Source organism: Anguilla rostrata, chromosome 16 (assembly GCF_018555375.3).
Source record: "Anguilla rostrata isolate EN2019 chromosome 16, ASM1855537v3, whole genome shotgun sequence".
Taxonomy (NCBI): domain Eukaryota; kingdom Metazoa; phylum Chordata; class Actinopteri; order Anguilliformes; family Anguillidae; genus Anguilla; species Anguilla rostrata.
Window position 1 is genome coordinate 29,528,752 of NC_057948.1, and position 20,899 is coordinate 29,549,650.

Consider the following 20,899-nt stretch of genomic DNA (forward strand, 5'->3'; position numbering starts at 1 on the left):
AGTACTCCCATGTCTATAATTAGGCCAACATGAAAATAAAAATATATATGTTTTTGTAACTGATAAAGAATCACTGTAATTCCAACTGAAGTCTCATCAATGAAACATTTGAGTCACATGACTGAACTTGTTTAGATTATGAACAGAATGTATACAATTACAGTGTGTTTTAACTGATGTGGAGAAAGAAAAGAAGAAAAAAACAGTTACTGTTAGGAACAACAGTGGAATGACTGACCTCACAAATAATTTTAATTGGAATGCTCTGCGACATCTAAAATGTGTGTGTGTGTGTGTGTGTGCGTGTGTGTGTGTGTGTATCCACTGCTATTTGGACATATAACATCTGCTGCCTGATTGATTCCTAAATTAAATCAGCCATAGCAACAAAATGAGTTTAAGCTTTTAAAACAGCCATTTCTTTCGAATACATGGACCATTACCAAATAGCTATTCATCACGTTTGTCAGTCTCTACACCTCCAGGCAGCCCCGCCGTCACAGACAGGGTTTTGAATCGCTTTCAGGACACACTCAAAAAAGAAAAAACTCTCAACGTCAATGTGCAGTTTACTGAGGAAATACACAGATGTGGGCAAAATATTTCAAACCTTTACTTTATCGAGCGAGGGCCAATTTTAGTCTTATTTCCCTTTTCATCGTCACCTTGGCCCTCGTGTTGCCTGCAAAGGCAGAACTGCCCTCCTTGTCATTTCTAGGCACACTGCCCTTCAGTTTTATGGCTTTGTTTCTTTGTTGAATAATAGAACAATAACTCAGTGGCTCCTGGTCTTCTACTGTCCCATTTCTTGCTCTGCAATCCTGATCACTCACAGTAATTTTTCAAAGCACAAGCACCCCTCAATTAAACCAACATCATTATTTAAAACTTATTACAAACTTTTCTAGACCACCATCATAATTTTCATTAAAAAAATTTTTAATCAACTTTAATGAAGACTAAATGACAAAAAAAGAAGACAGGAGAGGTAAGTTCATTTAAAATCCGCTTTCCTCGTTCACATTTTACACATTTTTGGATAGTGTTAACCATAATTCTTTAACAATGAAATACTAGCAAACACAGACATCGGTATAAGCAAACAGAACAAACCAAATTTTAACTATGCTAATTTTTTTAACATACTTTAACAGAACTTCCCATGAAAATAAACAGCTATCCAAAGTCTTTAATTATAGTCAAATTTCAGTCCTTTTTCCGGAATTAAGGCGCTTTAGGAGTGGCTGTGGTGAACGCTGATTACTTAATAATATGTTGATAAACATGGCTATCAATCAGTCGCTTTGACAAGCCTTACAATTCAGGGGAAAATGTCCAAAATGGGAGCTGGAGCTGTTCAGGACAACAGAACTGGCTTCACAGTCATGTGACGGGGGTCTTCTGCTCTGGTTCAACTGGGAAAAGGGGAGATACAAAACGTTATTTAATCCATTTGTTCACAGTGAGACACAGTGAGTGAAATAAATCTGCAAGATGTTGGCAAGATCGAACAAAGTTAAAAATGTGGTGCAATGTTTTACAGGTTAACCAAAATAAAATAATTCAATGACAAACTCCTAGGTTTTATTTATTTATTTATTTATTTATTTAGATACAGTAATTATAATTTCCTGAAAAAACTTTGATCACATCTTACAGGGCATATGCCAGTTTTATATACCAGAATTATTCATATGGTACACTTAGTTGTAACTATCCAATGGGTGCATGGATAGCTGCAACTGTGGTTTCAGTTCAGTAATTTATTTTTACAAGAAGCCTCTTACTTGCTAGAATAAAGGTCTGGTATCTATGTACTGTGTGTATATATAGGAGGATTGACACATTCAAGAAAGATATTCTAATGAGTACAGAACAATTCTACATCTAGATTACAAGCATTCTGAATGATGACAGAAAATTTGTGCATTTGCTCATATAACCAAGGCCAAAATTCACATTTGTGTAACTATGAACTGTCCTTGAAAGAGCAAAAAGCTGCCTTTCATCATATAACACTTAACAAGTAACACTTGTATCATTTCCGAATATAAATTCTTGGTAGTTTTTCACAGAGCAAACTTATTACTACAGAGTATGGATCCTCCAGTTTTAAAATTGTACTTTGATTATTGAGAATCCACACACATCTCCATTGTTTTAAGACTAGACAGTCCAGACAAATGTATGGCTAATAAAGATCAAACTCCTCCTTGAACATAGTGCTGCCAGATCATGCTCATATTAGTGTGTTTTTTGCAATAGGAGTGGCCAAGCAATTGTATAAGCTGAATTGAGATTACAGGCATAATATTTAGCGCAGACAACACTTACCAAATTTATAATTGGGCAAACGGAAACTGTACTGCATACAGTAGACAATCAGGGCATCCCTATGTGATGTTCATATTTTATTTTAAATTGGTGGTATGTGCACACTGTAAGTAGCCAAGTGGTTTGATATCCAGAAAATGAAAATGGAGGAGTCCAGATAGATCGGATTAAAATGACTGTAGTCATATTAAATCACTTGGTTTTCTTCACTTCAATACCTCAAGCACACCCCCAGTTCATTTTCTTCCTTTTGTTCAACTCTGCAACGTGCCGAAAAACAGATTTTAAAAAAGTGCTGCATCAGTGTTTGCCAGATCAATCAACCCATGTAAATATGCAGAAATGTTCCCTGGAGTCTGCCTGAGAGTTGGTGATATGCACCATGCAAGTGTAATTCAGTTCCCTCTGGCCCCAAAGGGGAAACAAGCTGTCTTAAATCTATGTGATTTTTTTTTTTTTTTTTTTTAAAGGTTAGAAAACATATTTGGTGATGAATCCTTCACTTGGCACAATCCGGTGAAATGGAAAGTATGTACAGCGGACGAGCAGTGTGTAAGTGTGAGTGAGCGAGTTTTTTTTATCCAAATGAAGAGAGCGGGTAGAGTTCGAGGCGGAGCGGTGCAGTTTCAATGGGGCGGTATGAATTAGGTTTATCCTGTTTCATGTAGTGGTGAATTGATTTATGGGTAGTGAAAACCTTGTTTACACTTGGCTGCCAAGTTGCCTTTTCTGGAGAACTGGCACTTTAATGTAAGAATTTTTCAGAACGTCCTGATCAGCACTTTACCCTCTTTTAAGCCCTGTTTTCAGAGGAAATATGCTACTTCCCCTTCGGTTTACATCTGAAGAAGGGCCAAGCAAAATCTAATATCAATCTCACGACTGTCATGCCGTGCTCCCCAACTTTTCCACTTCCATTGTTACAGACTAGACAACGGACGGAAAGAGGCCTGAGCAGGTGGAAATATAAAAAATAAAAAAAAATTTAAAAAACCCTTTGACGGTTTCAAGAAAGATTCCCTGCAAGCTTCTCTACGCATTTCCGTAAGCCTCTGGGATCTGGCTTTAGCCATTGGACTGGGTTCACACTGTCTCCCTCCAGTTTGTTTCAATACCTTGTACTCTCTGACCTCGTAGCATCCCACTTTCCCTTTCCAGCCCAGAAAAAAAAACAGCAGATCAACCAAGCATCAGTGTCGCTGGCTCATAAACATATTCCACAGACGTTAACAGCAAGTTAATAGGACTGAAAATAGCACATCTGCATTCTCTGGTACCCTGAGAAACATCTGTTTAAATCCAAGTGGACTTAGGGAATGCCAGTAACCTATGCCTCCATAACAGTGAGGCATATGAGCATCCTATGATATGTGTCTGATCTTTATGGAACTGCTAATAAGCGATCATAGTTCGCGACATGATCGTCATGAACCCCGGAAGCCGTTTTAGTGCAATCTTCGGTCGGATGTAAAATACGGAGCGGCACTTTGTCACCTGTGAAAGGACGGATTCAGCAGATGCCGTCAGCGCAAACATAACTGCATATACATGTGAGCCCCAGCCAGCCCTCAAATCTCACCAAACCCACTCTCCGTAACCATGAGGGGGAGATGTGGGAGCCAAATTTTGACACACCCATCAATTCTCTCGTTGAGATCGTACACACTCTCCCACTGGAAAAGGATTCAAGGCACATAATGCCAGTTTGGCATACTGAGTCACTGGGACCCTCTCCTGTGCATGAACTGGGCATGGAAGCATCTCCACCCTTGCCCCGGTGCTGTATAGAGGAAAAATTGCACATAAACCATGTTACATTTCAGAGGCATTCCTGTTTCTAACCCCAGTGTTTTGCTATCAGTTACGAGGAAGAGAGGATGCCCCCCCCCCCCCCCGAAACAAAAAACACAATCGGATGTTCGGAGAAAACAAAAAACCCCAAACAGCAATCACGGTTGTGGGCATGCAAAGAGATGCATGTCATATTTGAAAACGGAAAATAACATTTGTCAGGCACCGCAGATGGAAACTCGCTTCAGAAACCATGCCTCCCTCCAGCCACCTCCGTCAAACTCGGTTAACGCTTTTCATTTCACTAGGTGGGATCTCTGCGAATTAAAATAGTACAAACATTTCAGGAAAAAAAGCCCAAGGGGCTTAAAGAACAAGTTGCACAATGACATTGTTGTGCTGTTGTTTGCAGTTGGGGAATTCGAAACAGTTTTAGTTTTTCTTCTTGAATGCTCTCCACAGGAAACCCTATCAGAAATGAGGGAAAGTGGAATATGTAAATATGTATATAAATGTGTTTCCTAGTGTGTGTGTGTGTGTGTGTGTGTGTGTGAGCATTTGTGCATGCGTGCGTCCATGTGTGTGTGTGTGCATGGTTTTCTTTGCAAAATGAAATCTGCCAACCAACCTGCGCCAGAAGTGGTGGTTTTATATGTTCAGGTCAAATTCATGCTTGTGATATTTCACTTCAGAGAAATAATGAGTTGACACGAATAACCCTTTTTGTAGTTGAAGGGGAGAAACAAACAGAAATCACCACGATTTCCTTCAGCCAACACTCTGTGGCCATGTGTTGAACTACAGAGCCTGCGCACAGTGCGTGAGAAGGAAAATGGCAATTTTATAGCGGTTTTGCTGGTATTTTGCAGAAGGAGAAATTATACCCTATTCAGTCTTTTCAGTCCATAGCTCTCAATTATCATTAGCAGTGCCTGCAAAGAATACTGACAGCATGAAGGGACCCTGGGATCCAGTCAGAAGGGAACAGAACTTGTTTTTCCTATTTACACCAAGGACTGTAGGTTCAAAAAAATGTTCGTTCAAAGTGGGGGAATCTATAGACAGCCTCTATAGACAGCCTCTAGTTGCAATAACAATGACCAAATACGCTATCAGTGTCATGCATCAGTAACATATCAAAAAAGACTTAACATGAATGCAGACTGCCTGCACTGTAAAGGGCAATAGAGTTAGCCACACTCTTGGGAAGCTTGTGATAAAGTTGTGACACAAGACTGTGCACACACCTCTGAAATCTTGGACCGTAAATCTGCATCTGCCGTCAGAGTTTAATTAAACAAAAAACACTTTGCATTAAGTCATGTCAAATTTGCAACGTGCTGAAATTAGCAACAACAAAAAAAGTCACAAAAGGTAACATGGCCAAAGAGCTTTAAGTGACTGGGTTCCTGGCTGTTTGGATGCAATCTCTGCATCACTGTCTCTTGCCATGTTTTGTCCGTTGAACACGCATAGTCACCCTGTGCCGCAACACGTCTTTCGCCATGCATGGACGTGTCAGTGTGTTCGCAGATGATCGCACAATATTGATATGCTACTATGCGCACAGTGGAAGTTGACAGCTCTTTATTATTTACATTTTCTTTGCACTGCAGCAGCAATTTTCATTTTTCTGTGGCATGTGTGTACTTTTCAAAACATTGCATTTAGTGCTGTTCCAGGAGTTTATGAAGCACAGCAGGCCTTAAGAATTTGTTTCCCTTTAACGATGCGGACGGTGATATAGTGTTGGTGCTTATTTTCAGGAAACAGCACAGAGTACACCACAGACTGACAGAATTATCAAAGCTGCGCCAGGAAAATGTCTGGTGTTTCGTTCAAGGTGCAGTCATTTTCATGACACAGGTCTTAGGTATTGAGGTAGACCAATAATATGCAACAATATCGTCGATACAGCAACGTTAAGAGTGCATGCGATGTTAAAATTAACACAATTGCTATTTCCATAACTAAATATCAATTGCCGAATGTGAATACGCATGTTTGTGCGCTTATCTTTTTGAGATGGCTAGAAACGCTTTTCGCACATACATTCACCAATATTGCAACATGTATTTAATCAACTGTTAGAATTAACGAGGGAACTGTGGGTATTTACATCTTTCATATTTTGTAGAAAACTGGTCACGAATGTTCTTATTGTTCACGTTCATGTACGCACATTTTTGATTCGTCAACTATTGACGAAACTTTGCATAGCCTGTACAAATCTTTAAACGTGTTAAACGTGTGTGATGAAACAAATTCACATTATTTTATTTACAAATTCCAATGTAAGGGAAAAGCGCACTGACGTGAGATTTAGCCCGGGCCATAGGCTACAATGTAGCCTTCAAGGAATATATGCTACACGTGAAAAAGACTAAAAAAGAACCAACTGGGGTTTGGTGATTCTATCTGAAAAATAATAGTGTATTTATGGTCTCCTTCACGCTATGCAATTGAACAATATCCAATAAAACAAGATCGAACTCCTTTGGAGACCATATACCACTGCATCCTAATTTGTCTCGTGGAAAATGCTTTCAGCACTGAACAGCGAATTCTACGAAAGTCAGGCTTGAGTCTTTATGACCATCTAAAATCGTGTAATGTTATATTGTAAAATATTAACTTTACATCAAAAAGAAACATAATTATTGTGCCATCATAAGTTTCTATAAGTGTGGTGCGATCAAATCGGCTTATGGTGGAAGAGAAGAGGGCAGGGGGGACATCAACCTGGGACGCAGAGATGTTTGAAACTTTCCCATTCCCCGCGTTGACATACAAACGTACCACTTAAAATAGCTTAGTCATGCAAAATGGACGAAGATAATACCTGTTAAAGTCAATTCAGACTGTCAGGTGCGCCATCTCTTGCACTTGCTAAATTCAATGATAAGAGTTAGGTTTCTGATTTAAGTCAATCTGAATGTACTGGCACCTGTATGATTTATACCCTGTGAGGTCAAAGAGAAAACAATGTAGTCTATAAAATGCATTTTAAAAAATATATAAGATATGCTACCGATAACTCTTCAGTTTCAAAACTTGTGAAAAATATTTTTTGAAAGCAACAACATGGCATATAAGACACAAGCAATGCCACTCTGAAGCATTCTCGTTGTCTGATTCAGTCATTTTTATCGAGAGGTTTTTTTTTCCAAAGCAATGACAAGCAAACCAGGAAGACAGCTGAAGTGCTCTATCTCTGAGATGGGATGATACACTCCCCAAGAAATTATATTGCGGTTCAGAATGGGTTTCACCGTTTATGAAGACACGTGATACATTTTGAGTTGAATGCACGAGAACTTCAATTGTTCAATTATCAATGGTTTGCTAACAAAAAAAGACAAATCCTTTATGAAACTTGTGCATTTGCTATTCATTCTCGCTTCAATTTAAGATAAATCTTAAATAGGATTACAAAAAAATATATAATGGCTCTACACGCAAAAGACAAACAATGTGAGGTTAGTTTCTCCAGTGATTTTTAAGGGTAAAAATATACTGTGGTTTCCTGTGGGAAGAGTTGGCTAAAGATGGAAGCTGTAGCATGTTTCCGAAATTCAATTGAATTAGCTTATTTTGTTGAGTGGTTAGATGATATAAAACGCATCCTTATTCATTTAACTGTATACATGTCATTTGTGTACTGTTAAAAGCCAATGTGCGCAAAATAACCAATATGTTATGCTGGGCGATTCATAATTAAAATTTACATCCATGCTCGATAAATGTTATGCCTTTAATTGGGTTATGGTACACTAAATGATCGTTCTCCCCAGTCCGTTCGCACAACAAATTCGCCTTGGAGGTCCAACAGCGCCGGGAGAATTAAAAAGCCATACAGTGTGATTCTGGCGCTGTTGATTACATGAAAGGGTGGGGCCCACAACTACACAGTTCGATTCAATCTAGCAGTCAAACGAGTGCAATCAGTGGTCTGTTTGTAATCCCATCCTTTTTCATTAACATAAACACCACTTGAACAAAAATATACATGGCCACCTACTAAGTAAGTGAAAGTGATGAGGGAGTACCCACCACTTGTATTTTATACTGTTTTCAATTATACGACAATGTTGGAGCCCCAGCGATGCATGCAGTAAATACACGTGTTGTATTTCATATTATTAGTAATTGACATTATTTTATGTGCTCATTTATGTTTCAAAGGCAGAATATGCCAGCGCACACAAAGTGAAATAGAAATGTTACATAGCTGTCGTGAAATCAACTTTTTGCGCAGTGCTTCGGTTACTGTGGGTTAATTACATTGGGTTCGAAAATTAGGTGGTAACGGCGTCATCATTTTTTAATCGCTGCAACAAACTTTTTAGTTCTAATCAAATAACTTTCTCTGCATTCTTTGTATTTCATGACAAACAGCTTACCTTATATTCGTAAATGTATTTATGAACAAAATATTTTTATAATTAAAATTTTACTATAAGAACATACTCCATTTAAAAACACCAAACAAAATACATAACATATTTGAAGCAGTCTGCTACTGAGTTTCAACAAGGTAAGCGTTTATCATTAACAAAATTAAAACGTTGCTGTTTTTGTTTATGGGTCATAGTGCATGCTCTGAGTCATACGAATGTTTCAACTGTGTTCCGTTTAACTGTTCGTTTACGGTGATTCTTAGACCTCTAGTCACCTAACGTGCATGTGTGTGTGTGTGTGTGTGTGTGTGTGTGTGTGTGTGTGTGTGTGTGTGCGCGCGCGCGTACAGTACTTGTACGTGTGTTAAAATGTATACAACTCGCAACATTTAGTCAACAAAGGTGCATTCAGCTTTCTTTATGAAAATACTCTGTATAAATACTCGTTTTAAAAAAAATTAAGTGACTAGCTATTTTCAATTTTTAATTATATCATTCATATGGAACATTTAGTTCTTAATTAAAATAAGTCTAATTGCTCTGAAATATATGCATATAACTTCATGGCAAGCATATAATTTATTGTCTTAAATTACTAATCATAGTCGATCATCTTATAACACCAAAGTCAGAAGTAGTAGAAATTCCGCTATCCATCCCTTTAACGTTTTATTTATCATTAATTCAGAATGATTTACGTATGCATGTTGGTTACTTGTAAATCTGAAACGCTCATCAAACGTATGAAGCCGTGGCTGCTTTATCGTTAGACTATCTTGGATGTTTAATTGTAATTCATATTATAACACTGCCTGATTTCCTTTCAAATTTCACATTTGCACACTGATGCGAGTTATACAACTCTTTTGTCTGTGAATATCATAATTTTTTATTATTAGAATCAGACTTGTTCTAAAAGGTTGTTAGTTGGTCTAGAGGCCTGAAGACGCTGAGGAAGAGACTGTTCAATCAGGAAGGTATTGCTTTTCAGGTTGAACACAATTAAAGTAACACAAAATATAATATATGGCCTAGTGTAAATAATTATCCGGAATCTCAATATGCTACTGCAGAAATTGAGATCGATATCCCCTCGTTTCAAGAAAATATTTTTTCACGTTGTTCGAAAACTATAAGGCCAAAGGCTTTGCGGAACAAACTGCAGTGGTGTTTTACAGTAATGTGCAATTTCTGGAAATTTATCATGAACATAACGCTGTCATTTCTATCTTAATGGATGAAAACACTTATTTTGTTTCAACAGTTACAAATTAGTTGCAGGAATGTCATTTGTACCTAAATAGTATTGCATATTTTATAGTTTACCTGACATAAGAAGTACCAGGATGTGTCTGACTGTTTAGCTGTTTTGGCCTTCACAATAGAAATCAGGACTTGCACATAAAATGCAAAATTAGAGGATCAATTTCCTAAATAAGATGCTGCAAGCTAAATGAGATCCTGGAATGATTATATGTTGAGTCTAACTCATTGTTAAGGAAGAGGGTTCAACTCTAACAATAATCAAAGAAAATACGAACAGTTGTGGAAGGTTATAGGCAAGGTTATAATTTAATGAACCTTTGCCAAACCAAAATAGCTGTGACAAAATATAGGTATTCTCAACTGTAATCTACTTTAAACCGATTGTAATTTACTTTCTATCTACTCATAGAGAAATGAGACCCCTATTATTGTCATTAAAACTCAGTTTTGGTGTGTGTTGAGAACTCTTTTCTCATTTTAGTTAATTGGCTACCAGATAGAATTATGGGATTTCCTAAGGAGTAGACTGGCGCAGAAAGGAAAATAAACTAAATGGGAACACAGAGGAACATTTTACTTCACCGTACACGTGAAGTAAAAAAAACATTCATTAAAATCTCAGGGACAAAACGATGAGTTCAAATAACAACTGGCCTGCGCACCGAAGGCTGTGAATACTGTACATATTTTATTTATCCAAGAGAAATATGAAAAAATAATATAATAATCAGAAGCATGGAGTATAGTAAGACCTCAGTATAAATATGAACGTAGTATTGTACATTTAAGAACAACATTTTAGCAAAACAACAACTGATGGGCGTTCCAATTGGAATGCACGTCATAAAAAAGTTGCCAGGTTAATCCATTTTACAAATCGTGAATAGCAACAGCATCTGTCGTAACAGCGGCAGCGGCAGCGGCAGCGGCATTCGTTGACTAGCAATAGGCTAGCAGCAACAACAGAATGCACAACAGTAGGCCTACTAGCAGCGAGCAGTCACGTTTATCAAAATATGAGACTATTTGAAACAAACTTATGGGTCGGACAGGTGGATTTTGAAGGGTCAAATAATTGGAATGAGTTAAAAATATGCGTGTGTGTGTGTGTTGGGGGGTGTGTGTTGGGGGGGGGGGGCTGTGCTCAGATTTACATAGTGATGTCATGCTGATGTAAGAAAGTATAACATTTACAAACGGATGTAGCCTATTCAACAAATAAGGCTACTCGTATAAGAATTTTAGTGAAGGACAAAATATAAAACGCGAAAGCAATATTTTAACAGATGATAGTTTCGGCTTATATCTCCATAACGAGGAAAGATTCAGATCAATGTATTAGTAATTTCGTTTTAAAACATACCAAAAGCAATTTAAGGTCCTATTTGGAACGTCAATCTGCGTCATGACCAGTAAGTATTTCCCAACTGCAAAAGCCAACATTTTGAATTCTCCCAGCTCACTGGTCATGAATTCCAATGGATGCTGTGCTGTCAAATATTTCATTAACTCACGTCATGGAAAATGTGCGCGCACCGAGCTGTTAGGGCCAACTGGAAAGGAGTGACCTCTGGACGCAACAGGAAAAAAAAAATCGTACTTACTTATGACCATAAAATGACACTCCAAAATATGCTACCATTAGTTGCATTGTGTTCTTTTCGACGACGACGTTTTCCACATTCCAACTTACGCCTGCAGTTTATAGGCTATATTAAATCTTGCGCGACGGCCTACAATATATTCCATTGCTCATATCAATATTCAGCATAAAAGCGCTGCAAAAACAAACATTTTACATTGCGTAAATTGGTCGTGTTTGGTATGTTCCAAATTCATTTTAAAATTAAAATACCTTTAAATAACATGTATTCCTCTGCCATTGTTGACTATGTTCAAATAATACATTCCTACATAGCATTTAAATGTTGCATACAAAGATCGGACTGAGCAAAGTATCATTTGTTGGTACCGCAACTACACCGAGCTACTGTCCAGCGTGGATATAAAATATTACGTTACCCTGTCAACACCATTGAACTGGAACATTTACTGGCCAACAAAACGCCAGTCCATGTCTCCATTCTCCTCTTTGTAAACTGGTGGAATTCCTCCCGTCACTCCCCCTTCTGGTTAGTGTAAACGTTCAGGGATCAATTTGCCGAAGACTTTTGGATTTTAGAGTGTAGGTCGACAAGAGAGGTGAGGGCGGAGGAGTGGGAGAGAGAGCTTCGGTGTTAGAACGGTAAAGTGTGTGGAGGCGAGGTTCTCCTTAGAATGAAGTCATCAACGTTAATTAAAAACAGGGGAGGGTAGACGGGCGCGCGCCTACCCCTTGTCCTTGCACTCTGGGTGGTCTGTTCCTCTGATAAATGCGTGGGCCCCCTTCCAACCGAGCGCCCGCTGTACAGAATGGTTAAAACAATACTACCTATAGGCCTACACATTTCTTCGCTTGGGTTACAAATTCAACCCCTACTGACCTTACTTCGCTTGTGCAGTTACCTCTTAAACGCATACTGTCGACCACTGAGATGTATATATTTGTATCGTTGTGGCAAAACGTCACCCAGCAGCCTTTGGAAACCATAAACAACAACATACAATTTATCCTAAAATGCACAATTATCCGAAATAAAGAAACGCAACTGCCCTCTGTCAATCAATTAATTGCTATTTATGTTCGCAGATATTAGATTATTATTATCATATTACTATTTTGCGTGTATTTAACTGAACTATAACAAATTACATTCAAAATGCCTTCCACAAATATATGAATGGGCATAAAATAATCCATTTCTATATTCTGAATCATTTCACAATATTGGACGAGTGCTGCATTTTAATATTTGAATAGCCTTTATATTATACAGAGATTTCTAAAACGATTTCTAACGCATTCCATCTCAAGCATTCCAGCGGGGAGATCGCGGTTCCTGGTGTATTTCTAGGTTAAGCACACGAATTAGCACAGGTTATGCACACTTGTGATTAGCCTAATAATTATCCTACTGATTTTAGTCTGGTAATAAACTAACGATCGATATTTTTCCATTCTTCCAGCACAGCAATATTAGGAAGGTGGCGTGCATTCACAGATGACTAGCACTGATTAAACTGCCAATATTTAAAACCTGACAATAACCAAATCAAAAAATTGTGTTCACCCAGCACCGGCTTTCACAGTTAAGGTCAATGACCCAAGAGCACCCTGCGTGAAACCGTATGTCTACGAGGGCAGAGGGCTACGAAGGGATCTGTTCTCTGGGGAATAATGAGCGCATTATTACTTTCGACAGACGGCATTAAGCAGATATCTAAGGGGATAACTTTTTAGGCACAAAAAGCGTACCAAAAAAAAATATGAAAAATTTCGCAATGAATCCGATGTGATGTATTGATTGGTACGACAACTAATCCAGTGCGTGCATATAAAAGAATATTGTAGCTTATTAAGATATCAATAGGCTATTTGCAGGATAACGTGACGAGAAATGGCACAGAATACCATTAACTGGTGACTATTATGAAACCAACACACTGCTGTCTAATGATGTTCACCTGCATTTTAGGATAGTCTAACATCATTGATTTTTCTTCATTTTACTAAAAACTTTAGGTCTCCCATTATGTCACGTTTTCGGTTTCAAATAGCATACATAAGCTTGAACCTTATATTCAAATGTTATTCGACACGTTGTTTTGAGATAAACTGCGCAAGTTTACGATCTGTAATAGACCTGGGACCTGATAAAGAAGCTGCGACAAAGTTTGTAAGCGACTACTTGCCTTAATTTGAGGACATTAATCCAGTTTTTGGGGATAGTTCTCAGGCGCCGGTGCTTTGTCCCGTTCGAGTTATTCAGTGCAGAAATGCAAGGGGAAATTCCGTTTTTTTTAAAAAGTACAATTAACGTATCATATACAATAGCGTATCAAGAGATTTCTGTAATAATTTCCAAAAGTCACATTAGAATATCCTGCATTTTGTTCGCTAAAACGCAAATTTTGAAAGTATCAGAAAGCGGCATTAGCTGATCTAGCGGGACTTTTTGCTTGATTTTTTATTTAAAGAAGCCCAGCGAAAATGTTTACATTTCGCTCTATAAACATCCTGCCCTTGTTCCTGTCTATCTTAAAAAGAAATCAGAAACGCGTTTTAAATGGATACACAGTCCCAATTAAATAACTGTTTCGTGTATCAACATTTAAACATTTTAATATTTAAATAACTTCAGCAACATGCACTTTGTATAAGCTTCTGGGAATGTTAGGATGGTTTTCGTAATCATAATTTAAATGGCAACGATAATCATTACATTGACTAAAAATAAATATTGGCTAAAATAAAATCCAGTTTATATTTTATTTTATAAAATAACGCTAAAATTATATTGATGAACATCGGTGAATCGTGGGACATTAGACCAAATAAGTTAGAGACCAAATGTGCAAATATCAGTCACTAAAAAGATATTATGAATTCGTTGTTACTTCACCTGAAGACCTATTTATTTATTACATTGTTTAATTCATCTTTATTTTCAGATACACGTTTGACTTTTCAAGAAAGCCTGGTGAGGATCTCAGTCGAAAATATGTGATTTTTTCCACATAGAAAATAAAGGCGGGGGGATCTTTGCCTTTCTCCAGCCCACCAGAGCATCGCTGGTAAGTGGGCGGAGACTGGGCGGGATTTTCTCCGCTTCTGACTTTCCTGACGGTCAAGAGTCTGCACACGATGACAACAGACGTTGATGAAAACAGATAAGTAAAAGGCGATCTCATAAGGAAGGAAGAGAACAGTCCGACTACGTTGAAAGCGGTTCCCATTCCGTATTTGGACTCCAGCACGGGAATTTAAGATTCAACTAAGGAGAGCACGATTACGCATGCATTAAGAAATAGTTATTTTTCTTAGTTTCGGGTATATTCCTATTGCTTCTTTTGAGCTACATTTCGGCATTTACCAGTCTAATAATACAACGCCGTTGAGTAGTTCTATAGGCATTTATTTAGCTAGCTTTCACTTTGGGAATTTAAGTGTTTTAACACCGCGCGAAGAACTAATGACGGCAGAGATTCAACAACCCTCGGCACAGACGCCAGCACAAAGCAGTCCGATGTCTGCTGCACCGGAAAAGCCGAACGGTCAGACCGCAGTGATGGAGACTGCTTCTTCAACTACTAAAACTAAAAAGACCAACGCCGGAATCCGCCGGCCGGAGAAACCGCCTTACTCCTATATAGCTTTGATAGTCATGGCCATTCAAAGCTCTCCAACAAAACGCTTGACGCTGAGTGAAATTTACCAGTTTCTCCAAAGCCGATTTCCGTTTTTCAGAGGCTCATACCAAGGATGGAAAAATTCTGTGCGTCACAACTTGTCTCTTAATGAATGTTTCATCAAGTTGCCAAAGGGTCTTGGTAGACCGGGAAAGGGTCATTACTGGACTATCGACCCTGCCAGTGAGTTTATGTTTGAGGAGGGATCTTTTCGCAGGAGGCCAAGGGGGTTCAGGCGTAAATGTCAGGCGCTGAAGCCGATGTATAGCATGATGAACGGCCTTGGATTCAATCACCTACCCGAGTCCTACAACTTCCAGGGGACCGGCGGAGCCCTGTCTTGCCCTCCGAACGGTTTATCTTTGGACAGTGGAATTGGGATGATGAACGGACACTTGGCAAGCAATATGGAAGGGATGGGTTTGGCGGGACATTCTGTATCGCATTTGTCATCCAACGGCGGACATTCCTACATGGGGAGTTGTACAGGATCCACGGGGGGCGAGTACCCCCATCATGACAACTCTGCGTCGCCACTGCTCACCAGTGGAGGAGTTATGGAGCCTCATCCAGTCTACTCCAGCACAGCATCTGCCTGGGCTCCCACGGCCTCCGCCTCGCTGAATAACGGAGCTTCTTATATAAAACAACAGCCTCTCTCACCTTGCAACCCTGGAGCAAACCCCTTACAGCCGAGTTTACCAACACACTCTCTTGACCAGTCATATCTTCATCAGAATGGCCACAGTACCGCCGACCTCCAAGGTATGCTATCCATATTCTACTACAGCGAGTGTTATAACAAAACTACTAATATAGGCTACTGAATAACAGCGTACGTACTAACACAAATTGCAAGTCATTTTTCCTACAGAAAGATTAGTTTACGAAAAAAGTACAAAAATATCATCCACATGAGCAATTTTCAATTGTGTATGTGTGCGAGGGTATTTACACACACACACACAACTAAAAATCCGATGTGATTTAATGCCTAATGAAGCTTCTTGATATCCATGAAATATAGGCCTACAGCGAACTACGCGTTAATTTCTGGGTTAAAACTATAGTATACGTTTCTGAATGTGGTGTTAATATAGCAAGATTAAAAGAACGAAAATGTAAACCCAAAAACGGAGCGAGGATGTTTAATTTCCAAACAGCAAGAACTAAGTACTTTTGTTTCCTGCTATGGTCGACTTTTAACTGGGCAAGGACTCGACTAAATAACAAATAGAGAATTTAGCTCTCACTCTATTTTTCTAATAAATTCCTGGAGGTGGTTACAGAATGCGCGCGGAGGGCATCTCTTCTGGGAGACATGTTTAGAATGGTGCCAATCCAGCGGCAAGAACAACAATCGCGAGCGGAGCCAGTCAACGCGCCCTGCAGCACTGGGTCCTGTGGGATTAGCGTGCAAGCAGACCAGGCAGTCCACTGTCAATTAAAACAATCCAGCCCAGCCTTAGCCAGACATTACTACTCCCCATAATGCTTCACTATAATCAGCGAGTAATGAATGCCTTAGTTAATTGAGCCATTTTAAGGTCTTCTTTCACCGTGGGATGGAATTCTTAGGCCCACATCTTAATAAAATACAACTGAATTTGAGGTAACATGCTGAAAAAATAGTTGAAAACCTTAACTTCAGTAATTAGAATCGTATGCATTTTACCAGTGAAAAATGTAATGGATTGTATACATACGCCTATAACTAGGCATAGAGGCTAATATGTACTTTCGTATTTATACATTGCACACACACACGCACATATATACGTATTTATAGGATATATATATTCTCAGTTTACATGATAACTTTTAATTATTAAAATGTTCTGTTACATTAACTCCAACTTAAGAGACAACACTAAACATTTTATAGGTATCAAACGGTGACTTGACCAAGTTAAAAACAATTTGCAGTTCGTACACGACGATGGGAAGATGTGTTTCACTCTTCAGCGCTGAAATTATGTTAATTATTACGGTCTCACATTTTATCTCAAGATACTCTCATGATTCAATGTTTAATAAATAAAAGACAAATGCCGTTATATTGTTACATTGCAGCTGATTGGCCAACAGACAACTGGGGGATATGTAATTGCAGTAGGCTGCAAAACCTGTAAAAATCTGTTAGGCCTACCTGTTACCTGGATAATACTTCAATAACTGAATTCTAGTCGCTTTTTAAGTACACACATCTTTAAGTTCTCTATTCTCTTTCAATGAAAAATTGACAACTGTTATTCTTTTTTTTATGGCAGGTATCCCCAGATATCATTCCCAGTCCCCCAGTATGTGTGACAGGAAAGAGTTCGTCTTCTCTTTCAACGCCATGACATCATCAGCAATGCATTCCCCAGGCAGTGGGTCCTACTACCATCACCAGCAAGTCGCCTATCAAGACATCAAGCCCTGCGTGATGTGACAATCTGCTGACCGTCACTTGCAACAAATAAATTACAGTCCATCTCTGATTTAAAAAGCCACTAAACCCACAAGGGTTGCGGGGGTGCGAGGATGTTTCCCGCCCCGGCGAAGTAGACTTGCAGAATAAACAGGCTAGTTCACTTCACAGCAGACAGAGGAACGGATTGATCCAGGACCCCCGAACTGTTCAGAGATCCTAAAACTGAACGACTTGTACGGTTGTACTGAAACTCTTCTCTTTCCTCACGGTTAAGGAACTGGAGAAAATAAGAATTATGGAGAGACTTTAACTTAATTTAAAGAAACTGCTTTCGAAATGGGTAATGCAGTGGATCGTTTGAAAACGTAAGAGTGCAACTTCGGGCCTGATTTTGTTCTACGCATTTTTTCCCCATTTACTACCAACATAATACTCTCTCTTAATTTTACAGGATATTGAATCCACCATTACATATATACAAGTATTTTTTTTACGTTGTTGCATCAGTGTATTCAAGATGGAGCACAGACTGCTTTACGATTGGACCGAATCAGGGCCTAAGTACCAAAAACGGCACAGCTAGGTACTTACTCTGCTGGCGGATGACTTCAACTTGACAATTTTTGATGCTTAGGCAACACACAATTTCATTGTTGATATAATGAATTCAGTAGTGACAAGACGTGCAGAATAGCGTAGAATTTTCTTTTTTACTTGGGGTATTTGGCCCGATCGATATATCAAAGTAATGATTTTATGTTTTATTTTTTTTAAATAGAGTACAAGCCGTGAATAAATGGACAACAAACGAGATTCAGGGAGCTATCTGATTCTTCCATATTGCGTTTCTTCTTTAATTTTGAGAAACGCATTTACACAAATTCCTTTTTTCGTTAGGCTTACTGTTGGTACAAATTAAATATACATGTTATGCAAGTTTAAATGGCACTCACTTCAAATATTCAACCTGAATGGCTCAAGCGAAAAACGTTTAAATTGAATCTGTTCTGAAATCAAACCTTGCCTCTGTTTCCCTTTCACACGACAACGCCATTATGAATTCCGGACAAATTAAGGCACTTTTTAAAAATAAAAAAAAAAGCTGTAAACCGAGACCCCTTATTTATTCTGCATATAGGCAACTTTTAATTGTAAAATATAACCTCAGTATTAAAGTGTACCTTATTGGCAATATTTGCCAAGCAACCTTTTCTATTTTATGTAAACAAAACATGAATATATGTAACTTTTGTCAGTTACATTGTTTATGTTTCTTTGTGTGTATATATCCGTATTGACACCCGCGTTTTTTTTCCTGCACTGTATAAATTGTACATGATATAATGTCTTTTTGTGTATGTTTCTGCTAAAATTTCCTTAGGCTAGTTTGTATATAAATAACACACTATTTGTATAGAACTATAAGTATCAGCATGTAGTTTGAGTGAAACTATACTAGAAACCCTCATAAACCTTTTTGTTTGTTTTTGTTCTCATCAAATTTCGTTGTTGTCCTTTCATTTGTCGCAAAATTATATTGTAGTTACATTTATTATTCTGGCTCGAAAAGGCAGAATGGAAAAACAGTCGACTTCATAGGCTTAAATAAAAGTAAGCTCATTCATTCTCCATGGTAACCCCAATACCGTAAAGGGTGGTCACCAAAACAACCTCATCTTACTTCTTCAAATAGGGCGCCACTGTTTTTCTGAGATGTTATTATTATTATTATTATTATTATTATTGTATTATTATTACAACGCATTCAATGTTTTTTATTTATTTTTCTTTCTTTTTTATTTTTTGTTTCTTACTGGAAATATCCGTTTAAAAAAAAGAGAAAATCGAGTTACTCATTTTCAGTAAAAAGTAGGCTAGTCCTAATGTTCAGTAGTTAAAATAACTGAACTCCAAGATTCTCAGTTACTTGCAGGTGCCACGTCAACTGCTCTTAAACTCTTATTACACTTTTTTTTTTTTTTTACAGAACTAGAGTTATGTATAGCTACGGTTGGAATTTATTTGGCAGGAGTAGCATACTATAGGCTACATTAACTATTAGGTCACTAAAATTTGCCAAGGCTTAATTAAAAATAAAAAGTAGGTTACTCTCTAGTTTAAAGTATACTTTTTTGCCGAAGATAAGAAATCGTGTACAGTAGAAACACACGGTCTGCAAACAGGAGAGAAAGCACGCCCGCCAATGCAGCTCCCTTGCCTTCAACAGAAACTGCTTAGTTTCAAAATGTCATTTTAGACGCGATGTTTATTTAAGATATGTTAGGTGTTTTTTCCTTACTCACAGGCGGTGCTAAAACATTCAACTGTCCAACATAACAGCTTTGCCCACAGCTTTTGATAATGTACTCACAGGACTAATATATTTAAAATATATATATATAAAATATATAGCCTCCTTTGGAGATTCATAAACACAGTACTAAACAATGAAAGTATTAAATAATAATAGCAGCAATTAAATAAATTAACCCAAATACAAAATTCATTCAGAGAACAGAAGAATTGAAGTCACTTTCCGGGAGCGACTTCAGAGTGATACCTTCCTAACTAGAACAAAAACAACATCATTGTTTTACTTGCACATCTATTGTCCGATATTGTATTTTAAAACGACTTCTGCTTTAAGAAATATTGACTTTTTTTTTCAAAATAATATCTAGGTTACACATTGGTCAGGTTTAGATTATACGCAGGTCAGGCCTATTACGTTGGAAAAATATGGCAAAAATAGCATTTGGACGTTCTGATGAAGATATGTAGTGTACATAAAGGCCCTGCCTCCAGTCTCTCAATAGAAAAAGGTTATATGTATACCATATATAGTTACTCATTTCCTTCTCATGATCGTGCACACGTGTGAGTTTGTGTGTATTGTGTAAAAAACCTAGCAGGAATGCCCCCCCCCCCCCTTCCCAAACAGAATGGTTTAGTCACTGGGAGTTCTGCACCAACTTTCTTTGTTGTTAGTTATATATTTGCTTGGCTAGATGAGAACGTTCCGTGTGTGGAAAAATGTTTTGGACTGACACGATGGCTTGTTTTCTGTTAGCGGCATCTACTGGTAAAATACTAGTACAGTTTCTTTTTTCCTCAATGTGCAGTACTTATAGTCTGTAAACAGACAGATTTATTTGATTTATAACCTAGCACTGTGTATCATTTTCATACAATTTTCCATGAAACTTCATGATCCTTTTAAATATAAGAAGATTTGAAAATAATATACGCCGAGAAAATTCAACCCAAGTAGAGTCGCATTTCACATCATAACTCTGGGGCCTCCTTAAAATGCTATCTAATAAGGAAATGAGACGTTCTGACGTTCTTGCTGACGCTTCTGGGGCTCTTCTTACTATTCGAATACCAAAATCTAAAAGTTGGA

The 20,899-nt window shown here is 38.0% G+C and overlaps 2 protein-coding genes across 2 annotated transcripts in view; one reads left to right on the plus strand and one right to left on the minus strand.

The window, feature by feature from the left end:
• Nucleotides 1-918: 918 nt before the first annotated feature.
• The window catches only part of mthfsd (methenyltetrahydrofolate synthetase domain containing), a 30,386-nt gene continuing 10,405 nt past the window's right edge, over nt 919-20,899 (minus strand). Inside the window, exon 10 of the transcript XR_010326458.1 lies at nt 919-1,415. The gene's annotated coding sequence lies outside the window, so the exon portion shown is untranslated. The remainder of the gene's footprint in view (nt 1,416-20,899) is intronic.
• foxf1 (forkhead box F1) lies at nt 14,520-18,997 on the plus strand. Its single transcript, XM_064314048.1, has 2 exons — nt 14,520-15,845; nt 17,351-18,997. Exons 1-2 carry the CDS (start codon nt 14,864-14,866, stop codon nt 17,512-17,514), a joined length of 1,146 nt encoding a protein of 381 aa, XP_064170118.1. The 5' UTR covers nt 14,520-14,863; the 3' UTR covers nt 17,515-18,997.